Source organism: Anser anser, assembly GCF_964211835.1.
Source record: "Anser anser genome assembly, chromosome: 11".
In the NCBI taxonomy this organism is placed as follows: domain Eukaryota; kingdom Metazoa; phylum Chordata; class Aves; order Anseriformes; family Anatidae; genus Anser; species Anser anser.
The window spans coordinates 24,205,705-24,227,148 of record NC_139732.1 but is presented as its reverse complement, the minus strand read 5'-3'; the positions used below and the strand labels follow the sequence as shown (position 1 = coordinate 24,227,148).

At 59.2% G+C, this 21,444-nt stretch overlaps 2 protein-coding genes across 6 annotated transcripts; both read left to right on the top strand.

Moving 5' to 3' along the window:
* The first annotated feature begins 609 nt into the window (after nt 1–609).
* LOC310879926 (haptoglobin-like) lies at nt 610–3,265 on the top strand. Of its 3 annotated transcripts, none has more exons than XM_083794978.1 (5): nt 610–847; nt 1,529–1,593; nt 1,746–1,847; nt 2,127–2,201; nt 2,444–3,265. In XM_083794978.1, exons 1-5 carry the CDS (start codon nt 738–740, stop codon nt 3,202–3,204), a joined length of 1,113 nt encoding a protein of 370 aa, XP_083651104.1. In that variant the 5' UTR covers nt 610–737; the 3' UTR covers nt 3,205–3,265. The 3 variants fall into 3 exon arrangements, with proteins under 3 accessions (XP_083651104.1, XP_083651106.1, XP_083651105.1); XM_083794980.1 differs by lacking the exon at nt 610–847 and adding an exon at nt 859–1,096; XM_083794979.1 differs by lacking the exon at nt 610–847 and adding an exon at nt 1,098–1,226.
* A 331-nt stretch (nt 3,266–3,596) lies between these two features.
* Nucleotides 3,597–21,444, top strand: DHX38 (DEAH-box helicase 38). 3 transcript variants are annotated; one of them, XM_083851846.1, is made up of 26 exons: nt 3,597–4,099; nt 4,595–4,782; nt 4,939–5,043; nt 5,462–5,627; nt 5,746–5,864; nt 5,962–6,089; nt 6,308–6,463; nt 7,422–7,583; nt 7,669–7,776; nt 8,683–8,795; nt 8,897–9,034; nt 9,288–9,474; nt 9,564–9,749; nt 10,211–10,351; nt 10,525–10,635; nt 10,715–10,831; nt 11,081–11,188; nt 11,307–11,419; nt 12,006–12,214; nt 12,301–12,455; nt 12,533–12,688; nt 12,764–12,898; nt 12,976–13,101; nt 13,510–13,605; nt 13,831–13,952; nt 17,291–21,444. In XM_083851846.1, the coding sequence occupies exons 1-26, from the start codon at nt 3,768–3,770 to the stop codon at nt 17,328–17,330; spliced, it is 3,717 nt and encodes a 1,238-aa protein (XP_083707972.1). In that variant the 5' UTR covers nt 3,597–3,767; the 3' UTR covers nt 17,331–21,444. The 3 variants fall into 3 exon arrangements, with proteins under 3 accessions (XP_083707972.1, XP_083707971.1, XP_083707973.1); XM_083851845.1 differs by lacking the exon at nt 17,291–21,444 and adding an exon at nt 14,096–14,350 and having other exon boundaries at nt 3,598–4,099; XM_083851847.1 differs by lacking the exon at nt 17,291–21,444 and adding an exon at nt 14,096–14,350 and having other exon boundaries at nt 3,599–4,099; nt 6,013–6,089.

The following is a 21,444-nucleotide window of genomic DNA, read 5'->3' as shown; positions in this document are numbered from 1 at the left end:
CAGCAGCACCCTGGCGCCCTGTACCTGGGATTGCGCCACGCACCGAACTCCACCGGAGTTGTTTACACGTCCCAGGGATCCAGCCTTTCGCAAGAGCGGGTGTGCCGACCGATGGCTGCCTGTAACCCCTTGCTCTCTTTAGGGCTGCGCACACCCTACGCCAGCCTCTGCTTTGTAGATCCCCGTGTTCTGACACGGTGCTACCTGCTGCCCGCGTCCAGCCAGCGTCTCCTGCTGGTGCCTCGTGCCTGGACCTCTGTCTGTGTGCCCTGGGGTGGCCTCTGGGCACCTGGAGGTCTGCGTGTGGGGCTTGGCCTTCCCGAGGGTGCCAGGGCTCTGCTCGCAGCTCCTGCCGCCTGCCCCGCTGCCGCAGGCCCAGGAACATAGGCTGGGCTCCTTCCCGGGCCTCCTGCTACGCCGTGAGCCCTGTGCCCTCTGCCAGCCCTGTGCGGCCCTTTGCCACCGCGGCTTGTCGGGCCCTGCCCACCTGTGTGCCAGGAACCAGAGGGCTCCGCTGCGCTCGTCCTGTGCTGCCGGCTCGGCTGCGTCCAGCTGGGTGGCCGCCAGCCATTGCTGCTCCGAGTCCCTGTAAGGCTGGGCTGGGTCCCAGCCTGTGCTGACAAACAGCCCGGGGCCAGAGCAGGCTGCCTGGGAAGGGGTGGGTAGGTGTGGGAAGAGGGGCTTGGCCACGGCCCTGCTGTGTCCCTCGGCTGGCTGGGCTGGCAGCGTGTGCCTGGATGGGGGCAGAGCTGGGCGTGGGGCGGCTGGGGCTTGGCTCCCACATCCTGGCTCAGGCTTCGCCTTCGGTGCTGGTGTGGGTGCTCCCCCAGGGCTGCTCCGGGCAGAGGTGTGGGGGCGGTTTTGCAGGGCTCTGCCTTGTTTCTGTGAGCCTCAGCCAGAGTCTCAATGCCAGGGCCCCACTTCTGCAGCCAGACCCCCATACGCTTGTAGCTGCAAAATCCAGGAAACTCTTGGCCTGCTGGTTTCCTGCGGGAGCTTGGCAGTCTTCCCGGGAGCCTCCGCCAGGCCGGCCGTGAGCCAGGTGGGGCTTCTTGTGCTGCTCCTGCTGGGAAACATGCTGGCAGCATACAAAAAGGTCAGGAGGTCTGGAGCGTGTGGGGCTGCACCGGGGCGAGGGAGTTAGCAATAAAAGGGATGAGGAAGGAGCCCCAAATAGCATCGTCCTGCGGGAGGCTGCTGTGAGGAGAGCAGGCTGCGACCATGGGGTGAGCGACACTGCTCTGACCCTGCCTGCACTGGGTGCTGTGCCCGTTCCTCTCGCCTGGCCAAGGACCTGGCCCTGCTGCGTGCTGTGGCGGGACCGGTGTCGGGCCTGGCAGCCCTCTAGGTCCCGCTGCTCCTGCACTGTGCAGCAGCTGGGGCCGGGGGTTGCCCAGGCAGCTCCTCCAGGTTGTGCTGGGTGGGGCAGCCCCGGGGGCGAGGGTCAGTCCTCTGCCTGCTGGAGCCTGCAGACCACAAGCAGGGGGTGGGACCCCTGTGCTAAGTGTCCCCCCTCTCCTCCCTGCAGAACTGCAGTGCTGCTGTTTGCTGGCCTGGCCTGGACTCTGCTGGAGATCACCGCTGCCACCACTGGTACCTTCCAGGGCAAGGGTGGGAGCACTGGGGCTCGGACGAGGCCAGGAGCAGCTTGGCAGGGAGCAGGCGTGTGGTGGGGGAGGCGGGACTGAGGAGGGACCAGCCAGGGGTGGAGGGGATGTCCTGGGCTGAGCATCCTCTACTTGCAGAGTGGAGCTGTGCAAAGCCCGCTGAGATTGAGCACGGCCATGTAGAGCACCTGATCAAGTACCGCTGTGATCCGTACTACCGGCTGCGTGGCTCTGGTGACGGTAAGCCTTGCGACACGGGCACAGCACCCCGGGAAGGTGTTTGTCCCTGGCTCCAGGGGCAGGGCTGTCCTGGCACAGGGCTGCCCCCAGTGCTAGATGATGGAGGCCCTTCCCCTGTTCCCCGGGGGGGGATGAGCTTCCCCAAACTTCCCCTGCTTCCCCAAACTGCGGTGAGGTACAGGTATCTCCTGCCTCCCTGGGGATACCCAGGGGTGCATGGGCACTGTCTCGTCCTCACCCCCCGTCGGCAGGGGTGCTGACTCCCATCTCCTTCCAAAGGCACGTACAAATGTGACGAAAATCTGGCGTGGGTGAGCCCCGAAGCTGGCAAGGAGGTGCCCGTTTGTGAGCCAGGTGAGAGCAGAGCGGTGCAGCAGGGGCTGCGGGGGTTTGGTGGGCTGGGGACTGTGCGTGGTCTGCCTGGGCAGCCAAAGGGCCCGTGGGGCTGTGTGCAGCCCCCATCTTCAGTGCTGCTCCCTGGGGTGCTGTGGGCCTGGAGGAGTCTGGTGGTGATGACAGGGCAGGCTGCGAGATGCTCCTCTTCCAGAGCTACGCCTCCTCCCGTGGCTCACAGGGCCCTGCTCTTCCCTCTGCAGTGTGCGGCAAACCCGAGAACCCCCCCGCCCCCATGCAGCGCATCATCGGGGGCCTGCTGGCCGGGAAGGGCAGCTTCCCGTGGCAGGCCCGGATGGTGAGCCGCCACAACCTCACCATGGGGGCTACGCTCATCAGCGACCAGTGGCTGCTGACTACAGGCAGGAACGTCTACCTGAACCACAGTGAGGAGGCCACGCCGGAGGAGATCGCCCCCACGCTGCGGCTCTTCCTGGGCGGCCGGGGGCAGCCCACCCTGGGCGTCGAGCGCGTGGTGCTGCACCCCGGCTACCCGGTGGCCGTGGACCTGGCCCTGCTGAAGCTCAGGCAGAAGGTGCCCGTCGGGGCGGAGGTGATGCCCATCTGCCTGCCCCAGCGGGACTACGTGCAGCTGGGGCGCGTGGGTTACGTCTCGGGCTGGGGGCGCGGCGCCACCTTCGCCTTCCCTGAGGGGCTGAAGTATGTGATGCTGCCCGTGGCCGAGGCCGACAAGTGCCGGCAGTACTACGCGGCGCAGGGGCCGCACGGCGTCCGGCCCGTCCTCGGCAACGCCACCTTCTGCGCGGGCATGAGCGAGCTGCGCGAGGACACCTGCTATGGGGATGCCGGCGGCGCCTTTGCCGTGCGGGACCCCGAGGACGGCGCCTGGTACGCGGCCGGCGTCCTCAGCCACGACAGGACCTGCGCGGCCTCCAAGTACGGCGTCTACGTGGACGTGCGGCGCGTGCTGGACTGGATCCGGGAGACGGTGGCGGCCGCCTGAGATTAGGGGCCGCAAAATAAAACTGGGGGGCCGCCCGGCCCGGCCCTCACCCTGACCCTGACCCTGCTCCTGCCTCCCTGCGAGCCTGGGGCCTCGTTGGGGGGGGGGCCTCGTTGGGGGGGGGGCCTCGTTGGGGGGGGGCCTCGTTGGGGGGGGGCCTCGTTGGGGGGGGGGCCTCGTTGGGTGGGGCGCGGTTTCCGGGGGGACGCGGTTTCCGGGGGGGCTCTTTTGCGGGGGACGCTGTTGCCGTGCCCGGCGCCGTCGTGCCCCCGCCCCCCCTCTTCCGCGAGCGCGTGACGTCCGCCGTCCCCCCGCCGGAAGTCCGCCGAGGGCGCTGGGGGCGCTCTGTCCCGCGGCCGTCGGGCTCTGTGGTGGCCGGGCCGCCCGCGGGCTGCTGCCGCCGCGGCCGTGGTGCGCGGGGCCCGGGGCGGGGTCGCGGCCGCTGAGCGCCCGGGGGCGGGCCCGGGCCGGTGCCTCCCCGGCGGCAGGCGGCCGGCGGCGGCAGGCCTCGCGTCCTGGGCGCCCGCAGGCCCCATGGGTGCCGGCGCGGCGCGGTAGCGGCGATGGCGGAGGCGGGCGAGCAGTCGCTGCACCGGCTGGCCGGGACGGGCCCCGAGGCCGGCGGGCTGCTCCTGCGGGGGCGCAGCGCCGCGGCCGAGCAGCACGTCTTCAAGGCGCCGGCGCCGCGGGCCTCGCTGCTGGGCCTGGACGTGCTGGCGGCGCAGAAGCGGCGGGAGCGCGAGGAGGAGGCGGCGGCCGGCGGCGGCAAGCGGTCCCGGGTGTGCTCCTACAGGGACTGGGAGGAGGGCCGCGACGAGGCGGGCAGCCCCGAGGAGGACGAGGAGGAGGAGGAGGCGGAGGCCGGCCGCAGCAGCCGGAGCGCCCGCAAGGACAGGTGCGGTCCGCGGGGTGCCCGGCGCTCGCAGGGGCCCGAAGGCTCCGCGGCAGCCCGGTCCCTGCCGGGGCACTGGCCGCAAGCATCGGCTGCGTGCGGGAGCGTGGTGCCCGCGGGGCCGTGACCTCCCTGCGGCCGGGAGGGCCGGGGGCGTCGCCGGGGACCCGAGGAGGTCCCAGAAGAGCTCTCGGGCTGGTGCCGTCCCTGAGGCGTGGCGGCCAGGGATGTTTTTAGATGCTGTTAGGCCTGCAAGCACTAAACGCACTGTCCGCGTTGTTGTCTGCCTCCTGACGTTTGGGAGCGGCAGCCTCCTTAGAAGCGCTCGTGTCTGAAAACACCAACAGATGCGCTGGGCTGCCAGCAAAGGATGGAGAGAGCGTTCCTACCCACAAGCTTCTGCTATTGTGGAGACTAGGACACTGGAGTTACAGGAGATGAATTCAAGGCTAGCTATTCCTCAGCACTGTAAGCTTTCTTTCTGCTCTACCTTTCTAGGCATTATCGTTCTGTCCATGTAGAAACACCTTCCTACACAGGAGGTGTCAGCGAGGAGTTTTGGGAACGCAGTCGGCAGCGGGAAAGAGACCGCCGTGAGCATGGTGTCTTTGCGTCCTCCAAGGAGGAAAAGGAACGGAAGAAGGAGCGCAGCAGGGATCGGAACCACGATCGTAAACGAGACCGCGGTAACAGTTTGAGATGTTTGTGACTCTTTTTGCTTAGACGTGGGGCTTGTTCCTTAGCCTCTTTGTTGCCCTTGACTGGTGCTCAGGGTGTTTTCTAGGGTAGATTTGGGAAGTCTGTTTGTGCACGGGGCATCTGATCTTATTTTCCCTCTCCAGAGGAGCGGGACAGAAGTCGTCACAGCAGCAGGTCAGAGAGAGATGGCTCATTGGAACGGAGCAGCAGGAGGAGCGAACCAGAGAGTCCCAGGCATCGTCCTAAAGGTAGGAGTGGGACTTAGCAGAGTTCTCACGTAAAATCTAATGGGAAAGGGCGTGTTACTTTTTTGGGCTCTTGCTGTTTTTGTCAGGATGAACGTTAGTAAAAAATCCGGTATTTTTTAAGGCCTGCGGTTAGGACAGGCGTAAAACTCCTGGCTCTTCCTGGATGTAGGACCGGGAGTGATCTGCCAGTTGTGTGCGAAGACCTGGCTGATCCCTGCCCACTGAGTTTCATTCTGGGTCTGTGAGATACAGATGTGTTCCTCTGGCAATTTTCCTTGGAGGCAGTGCATCAGCTCCTTCTCTTAGAGGGACAGCAGATGGGTGCCCCCTGTGCTCCTTGGTAGAAGGCGGAAAGTGGCTGCAGGTGCCTAAGGCCACAGTGTGAACACCGGTTGTCAATCATCGTCTCCTCTACTAGATGCAGCCACGCCGTCTCGCTCCAGCTGGGAGGAAGATGACAGTGGTTACAGCAGTTCCCGCCGCTCACAGTGGGAATCTCCCTCCCCCACACCTTCCTATCGAGACTCAGAGCGCAGCCACCGGGCATCATCCTTGCGGGACACGGATCGGAGAGACCGGGACAGGTATTGGCAGCTGGGGGTGTGGCTACGAGCCAGCGATCTGCAAGAAAGGGCAGGAGGGTGTGTGTAAGATTAGCACCGTGCTGTAGGCACTGATTCCTTCTTCATGCTGTTTTCACAGGTCTGTAAGAAGCAGGTACTCGGATAAGACGCCGTTGCCCACACCGTCGTACAAATATAACGAGTGGGCTGATGACCGGAGACACCTGGGGGCCACACCACGGCTGTCCAGAGGCAGAGGTGAGGAGTCTGTGGAGGACTGCCGAGGCTGGGCAGCGGTGGAGTCCTCTAACCCTGTGCAGCACAAGGACAGGTCTTGTGGGATTCCCTCCTACAGCGACAGCCTGGTGGGGCTGGTGGCCCGTGCTGACCAGCCCCTCTTCTGTAGGGCGGCGTGAGGACGGGGAGGAGGGCATCGCCTTCGAGACAGAGGAGGAACGGCAGCAGTGGGAGGACGACCAGCGGGTAGGAGCCTGGGGAGCTGGGCACCTGGTGAACGCCGGGCTACGGACCCGAGGCACCGGGAGAGCCGTGCCGCGGGGGGCGGCCGGGGACCGCCGCTGGCCTTGCGTCGGGGCCGCTGGCGGCGGGCGGGCTCCCCCCGGCGGCCAGACGGGGAGCGGCGGGGGGCCCGGCCCTGCCCGAGCAAGCAGCAGAGCTCAGCGCTGCACCTCCCCTCCCAGCAAGCTGACCGGGACTGGTACATGATGGACGAGGGCTACGACGAGTTTCACAACCCCTTGGCCTACTCCTCTGAGGAGTATGTGAAGAAGAGGGAGCAGCACTTGCACAAGCAGAAGCAGAAGCGCATCTCTGCACAGCGGCGGCAGATCAATGAGGTGGGGGCGAGATGCAGAGCTGGCTGCTCTCAGCGTGTGCGGGCTGCTCGTTTTGCTGCTTCTTAAGGGATCTGCTTGCTGATGGGATCGGCTGAGCCCTTGCCCTCAGAGTGAAAAGGGCAGTCTTTGTCCTGGCCCAGGCTGAATGAGCTCACAGGGAAACTTGTTATATTCCCTTGGAAAGTGCAGCCATGCATCTCCTGCATGGGGCAGAATTCAGTTAGCGACCGCAGTTGGTCACAGCGTCCTGGGCTGCTGGAACGCAGAGGGCTGTGCTCTTGCTATACAGAGGCATGAACCATGTTATTGGGGCTGTCCAATGTTGCTCCAGACACTCAGGGCTGCTGATCGCAGCATAAGAGTAGGGTTGTCTCCAGGCTTCTGGCCTTCAGTGTGTAGCTGGGGTGTTGTGGACAGTTTGCCCTCTGTTTTCTTGGAGACCATTCTGTTAACCACGTACTTTGTATCGCCAGTCTGTGTTCCTGTACCCTGCTGCTTCTAGTTAGTGTTTTTTTTTTCAAGTGCTTGTTTTTGGGTTCCTTAGGCTAGAACCTTCAGTGTTACTTGTTATACACGTTCCAGGCTTACTTAGTTTCGTCTGTGGGGCTCTAGACTCTTTTTGCCTTTTGGGGGAAGGAAAACTAGCAGATGCAGCCCTAGATCATTTCAGTACTTGAAGCCATGTGGCATAACCGTGGTGTGTATTGAGAATCAGTTACAGATTTGCCTTCAGTGGTTTCCTGCTTTTAGCTTCCACTTTTATGAATAACTTAGGCCATGATGACTTGGTCACAGTCCTGTAGTGCTTCGCAGCAAGCTGTGTTGCTTTATTTATTGCCTTGCAGTTGCTTTGAGTTGTATATACTGTGGGGTAGGTGTAAGGAGTCTCTTGATTGTTCTTGAGTTTTAGGTGATGGAAAGTAGTAGTTAAAATCCTTTGATATGTCGTTTCCTGCAGGATAACGAGCGGTGGGAGACAAACCGCATGTTGACCAGTGGTGTAGTTCATCGGATTGAAGTGGATGAAGATTTTGAAGAGGATAATTCAGCCAAAGTGCATCTGCTGGTGCATAACCTGGTGCCTCCATTCCTAGATGGGAGGATAGTCTTCACCAAGCAGGTAGGGGCTGTGGCTGAAGGTTGTAACGGCAGGGAGCCTCACAGGTGTGAGCTTTCTGTATTGAAGCAATGCCTTTTTCCTCTAGCCAGAGCCGGTCATCCCTGTCAAAGATGCCACTTCTGATTTGGCCATCATAGCTCGGAAAGGCAGCCAGTTGGTGCGCAAGCATAGGGAGCAAAAGGAGCGTAAGAGGGTATGCTATGACCTTTTGTCCTACTGCCCCGCTGTTCGTGTAATGTAGGGCTTTGCAGCCTTTGTTTGGACTGTGTGGAATACAGGCCTCGGTGGCACTGATAAGATGTTCACTGTGTTTTTGTGACCTGGGGTGTCCTGGTAGCCCAGTTTGTTGCATTGTCTCGTAAGCCGCTGTAGTGATGTGATTTCCTCAGGCACTGCCCGGGACGTCAGTTGTTGTGCACTTGTGCAGAGAAGTTTGATCCAAAGGAGATTTGGATCACGAAAGAGGAGAGCAGGTGAAAGAATACAGGGTAGCTCAGATGGACAACAGTTAGTGTGGGTGGCAGCAGGGTAGATCTTGTCTCAGCAGAAGAGTTTTGAGGAGGAGCATGCAGTAAGGTAGTGTATTAGTCTTTGTGGGTGTGTGCCTAATAGACTTTCTATAAAGCTTATGTGATAGTGGTGGGGAAAGCACAGGTACATTGTAAACTGAGACTGAGCTGGATTTGAGGTAGGCGTACTATGAGTGGAATGAAGGTGGAAGCTGACCTCCTGATACAAGAGGTGAAAGAAAACCAGAAAGGTGGGAGTACCTGAAGGTACCTGTTGAGAGCAGGAAGATTAACTCTGGTTCAGATTTGTGCAGATCTAAGTGCAAATTTAATGGAACTGTCAGCAGCTGGAACCATTTTCTTAGGAGGCTGTTGGTCATGCTGTGTCTGTATCCAGACCAGTGTCTAAAAGGTCTGTCACAGTTCAGCTGGAAGAGGGAGACTTGCTGTAGGAGTGGGATGTGTGTTCTCTCTCGTAGCACTAAGGAAATGTGAAGCTAACATGCTTTTCTAGCCTTACGAGTAGGAGTGCAGAAGAATGATTTTTTCAGTCCCAACTGTGGCACTTACACTGCTCTCTGCCTTCCCAGGCTCAGCATAAACACTGGGAGCTGGCAGGCACAAAACTGGGAGACATTATGGGAATCAAGAAAGAGGAGGAGAAGGATGAGATGGTGACAGAAGATGGCAAAGTGGATTACAAGTAATCCTTCCTTTGAATTGCTCATGTTTAGCTGGTGATGGGGCCGTAGGCATAGCAAAGTGTGCGGAGAGACAGCTTTAAGGCTTTTGGTGTTTCCTTAGGACTGAGCAGAAGTTCGCTGAACACATGAAAGAAAAAAGTGAAGCAAGGAGTGAGTTTGCCAAGAAGAAATCAATCCTGGAGCAGAGACAATATCTGCCCATCTTTGCTGTACAGCAGGAGCTGCTCTCCATCCTCAGGTACGGTTGTTAGGCAGCTGGTCGTAGTGCAGCCCTGTGGCATTGGCTTACATCTCAGGAACACAAGTGAGAATTTTTCCTTGATATAGGGCCTGTTTGCAGTTGTACCCTCAGAAAACAAAACCCATTGCTTTGTCTGGTTGATGGCAGTTCTCCTGCTAAAGCAGGACAACTCTTGGGTGGCCAAGCAGAGCTGTGAATGAAAAAGTCTTTCTTTGTGGTGTACGAAGAAATGTTCTTTCCCTTTCTTCAGGGACAACAGCATTGTGATTGTGGTAGGGGAGACGGGTAGTGGGAAGACAACTCAGCTGACGCAGTACCTCCATGAGGACGGCTACACAGACTACGGCATGATTGGCTGCACCCAGCCCCGCAGAGTGGCAGCCATGTCCGTTGCCAAGCGGGTCAGCGAAGAGATGGGAGTGCGTCTGGGAGAGGAGGTGAGTCTGGCAGCATGTGCGAGGGTGCAGCCTGTTGACAGTGAGTGCGCAGGGCTGGTGAAGACTTGCTGATATCTCTGCCCTCCCAGGTGGGCTATGCCATCCGCTTTGAGGACTGCACGTCAGAGAACACGATAATCAAATACATGACAGATGGGATCCTCCTTCGTGAGTCACTGCGAGAGGCTGACCTGGACAACTACAGTGCTATCATCATGGATGAGGCACATGAGCGCTCACTCAACACTGATGTGCTCTTTGGCCTGTTACGGGAGGTGTGTGCGAGTTGGGCTACAGGAAGATTCTAAAACAGTGGCATAGGGCGTGTGAACTGGTCTTTGGGCAGAATATTGGCAGAGGCAGTGCTTCTGTCCCAGGCCTGGGAAAGGGAAATGAAGAGAGGCTCCCATATCTCTGACTGCACTTGCTGCTCAAACGTCCTGATCCTTGGTTCTGAGGGTTTAAATCTCCCTTAGTGTGTTGCCAGAGGCTTGCTGGCTAACTAAGAAGCTCTAGGTACAGGGATGCTTGCAGGTATAAGGCTTTCTTGGCTGGTGTCAGACCGTCTTTTTAACTGGACGGATTGTATAGCATATGCCTTCCCTGGCATTAGTGGTAAGTGCCTCTAGAGTACGGTGAAAGCTCCATCCTGTCCTGTTGTCTCAGCAGTGATGGAAGTAGCCTGGAGGTATCCACAAATGCCACTCTTCTATTGTTCCTTTCATATATTTTCTAGGTGGTAGCACGACGCTCGGATCTGAAGCTTGTTGTCACCTCTGCCACCATGGATGCAGATAAGTTTGCCTCCTTCTTCGGGAACGTTCCCATTTTCCATATTCCTGGGCGCACTTTTCCTGTTGATATTCTTTTCAGCAAGGTAAGGTCAATGTGAGAGAGTTTGTGGTGTGAGGGGGGTGTGGTGACTTGTGTGTACCTCACTGCAGTGGACAGAGAGGAAAGCAGAGGGGTACCCATGCCGTGATGCAGCCTTACACACAGGATGGGGCAGGTGAGATTATTGGTGTCTGTAATTTGGGATGTGTCTTTCAGACCCCACAAGAGGATTATGTGGAGGCTGCTGTGAAACAAGCCCTGCAGGTCCATTTGTCTGGTGCTCCTGGCGACATCCTTGTCTTCATGCCTGGCCAGGAGGACATTGAGGTGAGCTGGATGGAAGGGCAGGCACTGTCCCACCCCTTTATTGTTTCAATCTTACGTTAATACTCCTCTTTGTGTCTAGGTAACCTCAGAGCAAATTGTGGAGCACCTTGAGGAACTGGAGAAGGCGCCTGCTCTTGCTGTACTGCCTATCTATTCTCAGCTGCCATCTGACTTACAGGCCAAGATCTTCCAGAAGGTGCTGATGCGTACTCTCTGATGGGACTGGGCAGATGGGAGATTAGTGCAGGGAAGACTCTAGTTGGCATGAGAGAGAGGTGCAGAGATGCCTTTTGTATTGCACGTGGAGGGTGAGGGAAAGCATGTGCCCCCTTCGACTTCCCAAGAGTCACTCCTGTCCTGGGTTCTGTATTGCTGCTCTGCACTCTTCCTCAGTGGTGTAGAAGCCATTGCCCAACAAATTGACTGATGTGTGGTATACTTGCAGGCTCCAGATGGGGTCAGGAAGTGCATTGTTGCTACTAACATTGCAGAGACTTCACTGACAGTGGATGGCATCATGTTTGTGATTGATTCTGGCTACTGCAAGTTGAAGGTAAGCAAAGGTTTCCTGGACTGTTTATGTCTGTCATCTCTGGGGTTGGGTTGATGGAGTTCTTTGCCAGTGACCCAGCCTTCCTCTTGCTTCAGTCTGTTTTTCTGGTGCCCTGCAGGTTTTCAATCCCCGTATAGGCATGGATGCGCTGCAGATCTATCCCATCAGTCAAGCCAATGCCAATCAGAGGGCGGGCCGAGCTGGCAGAACGGGCCCAGGTCACTGCTTCAGGTAGGCACATCACTGGTGTTCCTATTCCTGCCATACCACAGCTTGGCATCTGGCTACGTGTGTGTGTGTATATATGTATATAGATATATATAGATATATTTTTTTTTCTTCACTGGAGAACTGTTCATTGCCTTGAACGTGTTGTGGAGATGAGGGCTGTGGGCAGGCCTTGAGGCTGTCTGTTTTGGACCTAGTATCTCTGCAGAGGAAAGGGTATTCTCTGGTTTCTTACCTTGCCAATCTTTACTTGTGGCTGTTCTGCCATTGCTGAACCAGCTGCTTTGATGTTCTCAAGACAATAGCCAAGCTAAAGGCAGCTATCTCAAGGCTTTGCTTTAAGACTGCTCTGGAACAAGACTGTACATGAGGGGGGTGTACCTCGTGCTGCAGTCCAGGCACTTGTGTGCTGGGGAGGCTGCACTGTGGCCTTGGGAGAGGTTCTTCCTTGGGGCTCTGCTCCTTGGCCTGGCTGAGTGCAGAGCTGCTGCCGTGTGCAGGGCCTGGCTGGGTTGGGAACTGCTGGTCATTCGCAGAGGAATGCAGTGGCCTGAAGGGGAGGGGCATGCTCTTGGCATCTGCTCCCCAGGCTCTACACCCAGAGCGCCTACAAGAATGAGCTGCTAACAACCACAGTGCCCGAGATCCAGCGTACCAACCTTGCCAATGTAGTGCTTTTGCTCAAGTCCCTGGGTGTACAGGACCTACTGCAGTTCCACTTCATGGATCCACCACCTGAGGACAACATGCTGAACTCCATGTACCAGCTGTGGATCCTGGGAGCCCTGGATAACACAGGTACTGGCCGCTGGGGCAGGCTGCCAGCCAACGGGACTTTGAGGACCTGTCCAGTTGCTCTATGGATCCTTATGGTATTCCTGCAGGTGGTCTGACTTCAACAGGACGTCTCATGGTGGAGTTCCCACTGGATCCTGCACTCTCCAAAATGCTCATTGTTTCCTGTGACATGGGCTGCAGCTCTGAGATCTTGCTCATTGTTTCCATGTTGTCTGTGCCTGCCATCTTCTATCGGCCTAAGGTACCTGTTTGCTCTTCCAGCAGCTTAGGGCCTTTACCTGCCCTCTGACTAACCTGTGTTCTTTGCTTACTCTTCAGGGTCGAGAGGAAGAGAGTGACCAAGTGCGGGAGAAATTTGCTGTCCCAGAGAGTGATCACTTGACTTACCTGAATGTTTATCTGCAGTGGAAAAACAACAACTACTCTACACTGTGGTGCAACCAGCACTTCATTCATGCCAAGGCCATGCGGAAGGTGGGGCTGTGGCAATGAGGTTGGGGGAGGGAGCCTTACATAAGGGAGGGATCTGACTGCTGCACGTCTTTGCAGGTGCGGGAGGTGCGTGCCCAGCTCAAGGACATTATGGTGCAGCAGCGGATGAGCCTAGCATCCTGTGGTACTGACTGGGATGTTGTCAGGAAGTGCATCTGTGCTGCGTATTTCCATCAAGCTGCAAAGCTGAAGGTGAGGGGTCTGTACCTGTCTGGGGGATGAGAGGCCCCTGCTGGGAACTGATGTACTAACCACACTTCTCTGTGCAGGGCATTGGGGAGTATGTGAACATCCGCACAGGCATGCCCTGTCACCTGCATCCCACGAGCTCTCTGTTTGGCATGGGCTACACACCAGACTACATTGTGTATCACGAGCTGGTCATGACCACCAAGGTAAACTAGAGCTGAGGGCTAGCAGGAAGGGTAAAGAGTGCTTTGAGGGAGGTGGGAGGACTTTGCTGTGATAGTAGGATCTATTGGAGGGTGTAGTTCTCAGCCTTTCTCGTCCCTACTGACCGGACATGTCTCTGTCATCTGTAGGGCCCTGTTTTTCTCTTTTGTGATACATTTTCCTGGCATATGTGGGACATCTTTGTAGTCTCACCAAGTCCTGCCCATAGCAGCTTCTCAGGGCCCATAGCAGCTTCTGAGGCCTGGAGGAATTGTCTGGAAGGTGTATAGTCCTAGCTTCGGAACTGCCATCAGCAAGTGGAGGAGGGTGGGAGCTGCCATGGCTCTGGCAATGGCGTCCAGACGCTGGGTGTCATCCTGCTACCCTGGTCTTTCCTTCTTTCACTGCAGGAATACATGCAGTGTGTCACTGCTGTGGATGGAGAGTGGCTGGCAGAGCTGGGACCCATGTTCTACAGTATCAAACATGCTGGCAAGTCGCGCCAGGTGAGTCTCCTGCTCAGACCCAGCTGGCAGACAGACAGCAGGCTACTACACTGGAAAGGAGTGTTGCCTGAGTGGGGTTCCTGCTGCACACAGCCCCGCTGCATGCCTGTTCTTGGGTGGGGGTCTGTTTTTTGTTGTTGTTGTTGTTTTTTTATTTGGAGGGATCAGACTTGCGGGCCTGCAGAAAGTCCTGCCAGTCCCTGATCTGCTGCTGCTTTGCCCCAGGAAAACCGCCGACGTGCCAAGGAGGAAGTGTCTGCCATGGAGGAAGAGATGGCTCTGGCTGAGGAGCAGTTGCGTGCCCGCCGGGAGGAGCAGGAGCGCCGTAACCCACTGGGCAGCGCAAGGTGGGTGCTGGCACTAACTGGCCATCAGTTGCATGCTTAAGAGCAGTAGTGAGCTGCATGGAGGATTCCAACTTCTTCACAGGTGCTCCTGGTGCAGGGAAAGGTTGTATTCTCCACTAATCACTCTTGTCCTTTACTGGCAGATCTACTAAAATCTACACTCCTGGGCGGAAGGAGCAGGGGGAGCCCCTGACACCACGACGCACCCCAGCCCGCTTTGGCCTCTGAGAAGGGAATGCCCATTGCTACGAGGCTTAAAGATTTCCAAGAGCAGCTGAGTCCTAGGAGTGCTCAGCTTCTCTGACTGCTGTGAGGCTTGCTACAGCTTGTAGGCCTGGAAGGTTTTGGTGCTTGGCACTACTTTTGCTACAGAACAGAAAGAATTTTATTTGTTTAAAGGTTGTCAGTCTTTAACCTTTTTTTTTTTTTTTTTTTGTGTCACTTCTCGTCCTGGAGCTGAGTTCTGGGTAGAGGCAGCCCTGCGGAGTTGTGCATGGCTCGTGCAGTCAAGTTGCTGCCCTGTACAGCCTGGGACAAGGCACAGAATTACACTGGCTTAGAGGGCAAAGACAGCATGTGCTTGGCCAAGACCTGGCCTGGAATACTGCAAAGGCAATTTGTCCGTGACCTGTGCTCTGGGCAAGTAACTGGTGCCCAGCTGTCCCAGTACACAAGGGAGGGTCGGCTCAGCACTGTTCTGGGCCAGGCTGTGTCAGGAATTTTGCTCACCTTCATCTGCTCACCCTTGTGGTGCTGCTCATGTGTTCTGACCCTGAGGTACTTGTTTTCTACCTGCAAGGTGCTCAGTGTGTCCTGAAGATGCCTGGAAGAAAGAAAGGCGGGGGAGATGAGGTGAGGCAGTAGTTGTTCGTTTGTCCTATAAACCCCTGTGGGCAGCATTAACTGCTCAGACCCAGTCCCTGTGTTCATCACTTACTCCTTGTTGCCTGTCAGCTCTGCAACGTGGTTGATTTGCTGCTGGGTCTTCTGCCCTCGTTTCTCACTTGACTGCCTGAAAATGAGGTGTAAGCTGAGTGAGTTGGTGTGAGGAGAAGGCAGGTACCTGCCCCTCTCTACTTGGCTAGGGCTTCTTACTCACATCTGCTCTTTCGCATACTGGCTGATGTTGACCAGCACCAGCTCCCTCTCCTGGTGCGGCCTGCTGCTGTTCGACCATCCCAGGGTGTGGGAAGTGTGCAGGGTTACTACCTGAAAAAAACAATACCCTGTGCTGTGGGTGACCCCACATGACTGCTTTCCTCAGCCTGTATGTGCCTAGGGCAGAAGGAAGGTGCAGGAACAAGGCTGTGCTGGGGCAGCAGCCTTCAGGACTGAGCCACAGGTCTGGAGTAGTTGCCTGTGTTTTGGGAGAGCTGTCTGGATCAGAGAAAAAACATTGCTCCAGCACTACTGGCTACAAACTGTCGTGAGGTGTTAGTTTCATGCTGAGGGCTTATTTCTAGCAACCGAACAAAGACGGCTACTTAAGAACGTGATGTTCAGCCCTGCTGCTGCTTACAGAGCCACAGCCTCCTCCCGTGTTGGCCTGGGCTCTGCAGTGAGCCGTCCCCTGGCATGTCCTCTCCAACTCTGCCGTGCCTGTGGGCCAGGGTTTATCCTCTGGTGTCAGGGGCTCAGCCTGCACTCCTCCTGTCCTTGAGCTGTGGTGCTGCATGTTCCTGTCCTGCACCTGCTCCATGGCCTTGCTGAGCTCTTCCTTGAGGAAAGCCAGCTCCACCTTGCAAACAACCAGCTCCTCTTCCTGCAGAGCCAGAGCTTGCTGACTGTCCTGGTGCAACTGCTGCCAGCGCTGGGCTTGGCTGCTCAGCTCCTGCAGCCTCTGCTGGAGGGAGTGGGCCTGTGGGAGGCACAGGGGGGCCGTGAGAGACATGCAGGATGAGCGCAGATGCCAGGTGGAAGGCTTAGGGCATGCTTACCTTCTGCTTGCTCTGCTCCTGGGCCTCCTGAAGGTTCCTCAGTTCCAAGTGGAGCTGCTGCATCTGTTCCTTATAGGCTGCAATCTTTTCCTCCTGCTTGGCTTTCTTTTGCTGGGCTTGGGCCAGCTCTGCCTGTAGGGTTGCCACATCCTGTACCTGCAGGTGAAGTGGTGGGGCTGGGAGTGTGGCTGGCCAAGCTTGGGCTGCTCCCCAGGGCTAGTCCTGCTCAGGAGCAGGAAAGTACTCTCTGCAGCTCTGTCGCTTTGCAGCTCAGGCACTGCGGGCTGCGTGGTGGCTGGCTGTGTCCTGGGGCTGTGCTTTTTGTGCCCTTACCTGTTGCAGCAGCTCTGCCTCGTGCTTTCTGCTGGAGGCCACTACCTGCTGCAGGTCTTGGATGGTCTCCTTGGCCTCGCTAAGCTGCTGCAGGCTTCGCTGCTCCCGGGCCCGGGTGGCTCCCAGCTCTTCCTGCAGCTGAGCCAGGCTGTGCTCCAGGCCCTGGCTCCGATCCTCCCGCACCCTCAGCTGCAGTGAAGGCACAGCGTTAGTGGGTGCTGTGTGCTGTGCCTTCCCTCCCCCTGCTGACCCCAGCTCCCTGCTGCACAGGCTTCGTTGCAGGGCTCTCTTCTCTTTCTAGAAGGCTGCTTGTCCAGTCCTTTGCCTGAAGCAGCTCTTGGTGGAGCTTTTCTTTCCCCTCCAGCTGACAGCATAGCTCTTCCTCCAGTTCCCACAGCACGGTAGCTTGTGTCTGGCACTGGACATGTACCGGGCTGTCTGTGGGGCCAGGCTGATCCAGGGACACTTGCAGGTTTTGCATGCTGCCTACCTGCTCCCTTAGGGCGTGGAGCTGCTCCTGGCTCTTCTGCAATTTCTCTTTGGCACGGGCCGTGGCATGCATGTGTTGCGTTGCCTGCTCAAGGGTCGCCTGCTGTTTCCACTGCCACTGGCTCAGCTCTGTCTGAAGCCATGCTGCCAGTGCCCTGCAGGCAAGGGCACAGCCCCAGCTGTGGCAGCCCCAGGGCCCCCTCCCTCCAAGGAAAGGGCAGGGGCAGGGCTGTGGCTGTGCCGGGGGCAGCCAGCCGCGAGACCTGCGTACCTGCTGTGTGCCAGCTCTGCCTCACGGCTGGCTGCTTGCTCCTGCAGTGCCCGCAGCTCCTCCTCTGCCCTGCGGCCGGCCTCGTGCTGCGTGCCCTTCCCCGGGCTTGGGCACGACTGCTCCTCCGCACGCTGCTGCTGACTCCAGGCTGGTGGCTGCTGTGCTGCTGCCTGGGCTGCTCGGGACAGGGGGAACAGACTCTGGGAAGCTCAGGGAGGGGGGCAGGGGTGGCAATGTCAGCCGGCCCCACTCCCTGAGCTTCCAGGCACAGCCCTGCAGTGTGGTTTTGGGATGTTTGCTCTCCACAGGGTTCCTGTGCCCCCCTGGGCTGCTTCCCCCCCAGCTTGAAGACTCGTGTATTATGGGCGCTGCTTCTTCACCTTTCCCGAGTTGCCCTGTAACCCTGCAACCAGTGATGTTCCATTGCACAGGGAGCCTGTGGTGCCCACGGGCTCTCAGCCTTTCCCTGCCATTGTCCCAGGATGGACTAAGTGCCGCTGCGGACGTGCAGGTACTGCTGGGGAGGCATGCACTGCCTGCTGCCTCCTGTCTTCCTGCTGTGCTGCCTCATCCTCTAGCGGCACATATGCTGACCCTTTTGGGTACCTGGTGCCTCCTTGCTGCTGCTCTCTGCCACCAGTGGCAAGCCCTGGGCTGCCCGATAATTAGCCAGAGCAGGCACCCCGGGGGTGCAGGCCACAGGCTGCAGCCCTCACATGTCCCAGCCCCGGGTGTCCCTCTCCTCACCCACCCCACCTTCCTTGGCAGTGCTCTGCTCAGCCTGCAGCGTGTCCTGTGCCCGGCACCGGGGCATCTCAGCTGTCCTCTTCTGCCTGCGGTGCTTTGCCTCTGCCTCCACCACCACCTGCACGAGCAGCACGGCCAGCTGCTGCCTGCCAGCTCCCAGCCAGCCCCAGGTGCTGGTGCTGCGGGTGCTGGGCCCCCAGCACAGACCTGCTCGAGCAGCTCCACGTGCTCTTTTGGAAGTCCATGGCTGGTGTCAGCATTGTCACGGCAGCCTGCATAGGTGACCTCTGTCTGCACGGCCTCATCCTTCTGGCCCTGCGGAGAGGTGCAGCACTGGGGTGCGGGCACCTGGCCGGGTGTGGGACTGCCCCAGGCCGCCTGTGCTCTGGCTGTAGAGGGGCTGGGGCTGGGGCTGGAGAGGCAGTTGGTTTGGGGCAGCCTGGGGGCAATGGGCTCCTGGGGAGCGCCTTTGGCGCAGGGACGTGGCTGGACCCAGGAGTGAGGCAGGATGGCTGCAGGCTCCTGGCCCTCGGGTCACTCATGCAGCCCCCTGGTGCCCTTCCTGCTGCGGTGGTGTCTGATGGACACCCAGTGGCCCCAGGGAAGGCATCCCTGTAGTCCCTGACCTGTAGCGGGGTGTGGGCCTGTGAGGAGGGCAGTGAGTCCAGCTCCATGCCTCAGGCTGTGGGCTGCAAGGTGCCACTAACTCCGGGATGGCTGGAGCCACCAATACAAGGATGTCAGTGGGACCACTGTAGAGTGCAGGCCCCCAGCTCTGCTCAGCTGGGTGCACGGGGTTGCAGCAGCTATGCCTGCCTTGTTTTGGGGCTGGGTGGGCTGATCGCTGCCTGTTTGCACAAGCAAGGCTGTCGGGCAGGGATGGTGTCTCAGCTGGGTGGAGCTGGCTGCAGGGAACATGTGGCCAAGGGCAGGGGACTTGTACAGCCTGGCCCATGGCTGCTGCACCCGGTGGTGGTACCTTGCCTATCACCTCCTGGTAGTGCTGCATCAGAAAGACCAAATCCTGGTGTTTCTGCTCCACCACGCACTCTTGCTGCTGTAGCTGGACCAGCCGCTTGCAGTTCCTGCCCCTGCAGAAGTCCAGGTCCAGCTGCAGCGCCTGTAAGGAGGCCAGCACGTGTGCTGGCTCCAGCTCCTGCTGCTCTGTGGCCTGGCATGCCTGGGGCTCTCTTTGCTGGGGCTCTGGCACCTCTGCTTCCCTCTGGCCCTAGGACACAGCACAAGCAGCAGCTGTCTGTCTCACTGCTGTGGCTGGTACCCAGTAGCCAGCCCTTTCTGCAGCTCCTGCCAGGCACTGGGTTTGAATGACTGTACAGGCAGCCCAGGTTTTGGTCAGAGAGCAGCAAGGGACTGTATTAACGACTGGTGGGTGCAGACCTCCCCCCCCACCCCCCAGCGACAACAACCTGTGTGTGTTCAGGCAGCACCCAATGGGCTCTCAAACACCTGAGCATCCTACAATCGCTGCAGTGATGCCGGTGTGACCTGTGGCTGCTGTGGGAAATGGAGGCACCAGGACCGGAGCAGCTGCAGCAGGCCTGGATGCCTGCCCCAAGCCCTTGTGCTGTCCCCAGCCCCTGTGGATGTGCTCTCTGCTGGCAGGGGCAAGGGCTGGCCAGGGCCTCCTGCACTGCCCAGCCACCAGCCTGCGCTGTGCACCTCGTGCCTTGGGTGGGCGCGGGGCCCTGCACCACTCACCTGGGACTGGCAGCTCTCCATCTCCTGCTGACACTGCTGCGTGGAGCTGCTCAGCTCTGCCATCGCCGCCTCTGCTCCTGGCAGCCCTCCCCAGGGCTGCTCAGGCTGTCCCAGGGGTGCAGGAACCTCCCTGAATGTGCCATGTTTTGGTCACTCTCACTGCTGGAGGGCCAGAACACCAGGCAGGCCTTTCCCCTTGGCTCTGAACAACCCATGGCCCCAGGGAGGGGCAGCCAAGGACACCACCCAGCCCTGCCTGTGCAGCCCCACCATCACTGCCTGGCATTGGCGCTCCCCATCTCAGGAGCGCCTGGTGCCAGGGGGAGATGCTGAGCAGGGGGCTCCTGTGAAGGCACGGCACTGCTGACAGGTTGGAGCCACGCGAGGGCCCCCGGCCCCCCTCTGGCAGCAGCAGGCCCCTCTCCGGGGAGCAGGGCCCCCCCCAGTGCCCCCAGCCCTCACCGCAGGCTTTGCGTGCCATGCTCCCCCTCAGCCGTGCTCCATCCCTGGCACGTCATGACGCTCTGCCCTGGTGCAGCCCAGCCCTGGCCAATTCTTGGGACAATGCCCGGAACCAGAACCTGGTGACCCCGGACTCTGCTCAGGTATCCACCAGGGAACGCCTCCTGGTGCTCGTGTGCTCAGTACTGCTGCATGTGCTGGGCCTTGCAGCACCCTTGTGCTGTCCTCACCAGCCTCATGTTGTCCTTGCACCCTCTTGTCTCTGTGCCACCGTCGTGCCATGCTCCAGACCCATTGTTGGCCCCAGGGAACGTTGCAGCCCGTGGCCAGAGGGCCAGCAGCAGCGCCGTGCTCGGTGCTGTGCCCCTGGGGCAGCCGTCCCCGGCCTGCCGGGCCTGCCTGCGACTCCCTGAGCTGCCCCGCGGAGCTGCGTCCAGCTGCTGGAGGAGGTATCGACCGAGGCTGCTGCTCTGTGTTTCTCACAGTCCAGAAGAGTAAAAATAACAGGAACAAGTTGTCGGAAATGAAATTTCAATTTTTCCACGCCCTTCCCTGTCCGTGCGGCTTCCCGGCACAGATCAATAGTGTTTAGACAGCCAAGGAGATTTTTTTTTCCCCTCTCAAAGCACCAGATCAATAGTTGGAAAAAAACCCACCACCGAGCCCTCTGCCTGCGTGTGCTGTGGTAACTGAACACAGCGGGCCCTGGGCAGCCCTGGCAGTACGGTGGCCACAGCTGGGGGCAGGTGGCTGCGGTGGGGGCCCCTCTGCTCTGCACAGCACGAACCGTCTGGGGCCGGCGAGCCCACCGCAGCAGCATGCCACAGTGGGGACCCAGCCCATGGGCCCCGAGGGAGGCTGAGCACACCCCAGTGCCTGCTCGGGGCTTGGGACAAGCACGGCTCCTGTGGGTGGGAAGAAGTCCTGGGGGTGGAACTGGGCCTGGCTTCGAGCCCAGCCGCTGCTGGGGGAGCCGACAGTAATCCAAATCCACGGGCACGCGTTTAATGCCAGCCTGCTGGGGAGAGGTGGGCGGCTGTCACTGGGGGGGGGGGACAGATGCTGGCAGCAGGAGTCGGTGTCGGCTCTGGGCGCGCAGCGACCTCTGGCCAGTTTCCTGGGCGCAGGAGACCTGTCCCAAACAGTGTGCCCACAGGTCTCCCTGTGGCAGTGGGATGCATGGGTATTAATTCATCAAGCTGCCGAAGGACCGCGTATCGACAGTGCCCAGGCAGCAAGAGGGGCAGTGCTAGTGCAGGGTGGGTAAGTGTGTGGCTGCACAGCTGTATGAAAAGCAGTCCACAGAGGCAAACTGTGGGTGCTGCTGTGGGTGGGAGTGAAATCGAGGGCTGGTGAAATGGGCCTGTGGTGCCTGAGCACATCAAATACGGTGGGATTGATCAGTCAACGGCTGCAGCGGCGGCAAGGGGATGGGAAGTGCCCTGGCAAAGGGCTGAGAGCGAGTGAGCGGCTGGGTCGACCCTTCCTGCCCAGGAGCCCCGGTGCAGCTGTGAGGCGATGCCCGGGGCACAAA

Excerpts from the sequence above, each read along its gene's own strand:
- LOC310879926 (XM_083794978.1), top strand. The coding sequence starts at position 738 with ATGGGGGCAGAGCTGGGCGTGGGGCGGCTGGGGCTTGGCTCCCACATC. Across the intron at positions 1,594-1,745 it reads GATCACCGCTGCCACCACTG|AGTGGAGCTGTGCAAAGCCC; the intron begins GTACCTTCCAGG and ends CTCTACTTGCAG. Across the intron at positions 2,202-2,443 it reads GGTGCCCGTTTGTGAGCCAG|TGTGCGGCAAACCCGAGAAC; the intron begins GTGAGAGCAGAG and ends TTCCCTCTGCAG.
- DHX38 (XM_083851845.1), top strand. The coding sequence starts at position 3,768 with ATGGCGGAGGCGGGCGAGCAGTCGCTGCACCGGCTGGCCGGGACGGGC. Across the intron at positions 6,090-6,307 it reads AGTGGGAGGACGACCAGCGG|CAAGCTGACCGGGACTGGTA; the intron begins GTAGGAGCCTGG and ends CTCCCCTCCCAG. Across the intron at positions 10,832-11,080 it reads AGGCCAAGATCTTCCAGAAG|GCTCCAGATGGGGTCAGGAA; the intron begins GTGCTGATGCGT and ends GTATACTTGCAG.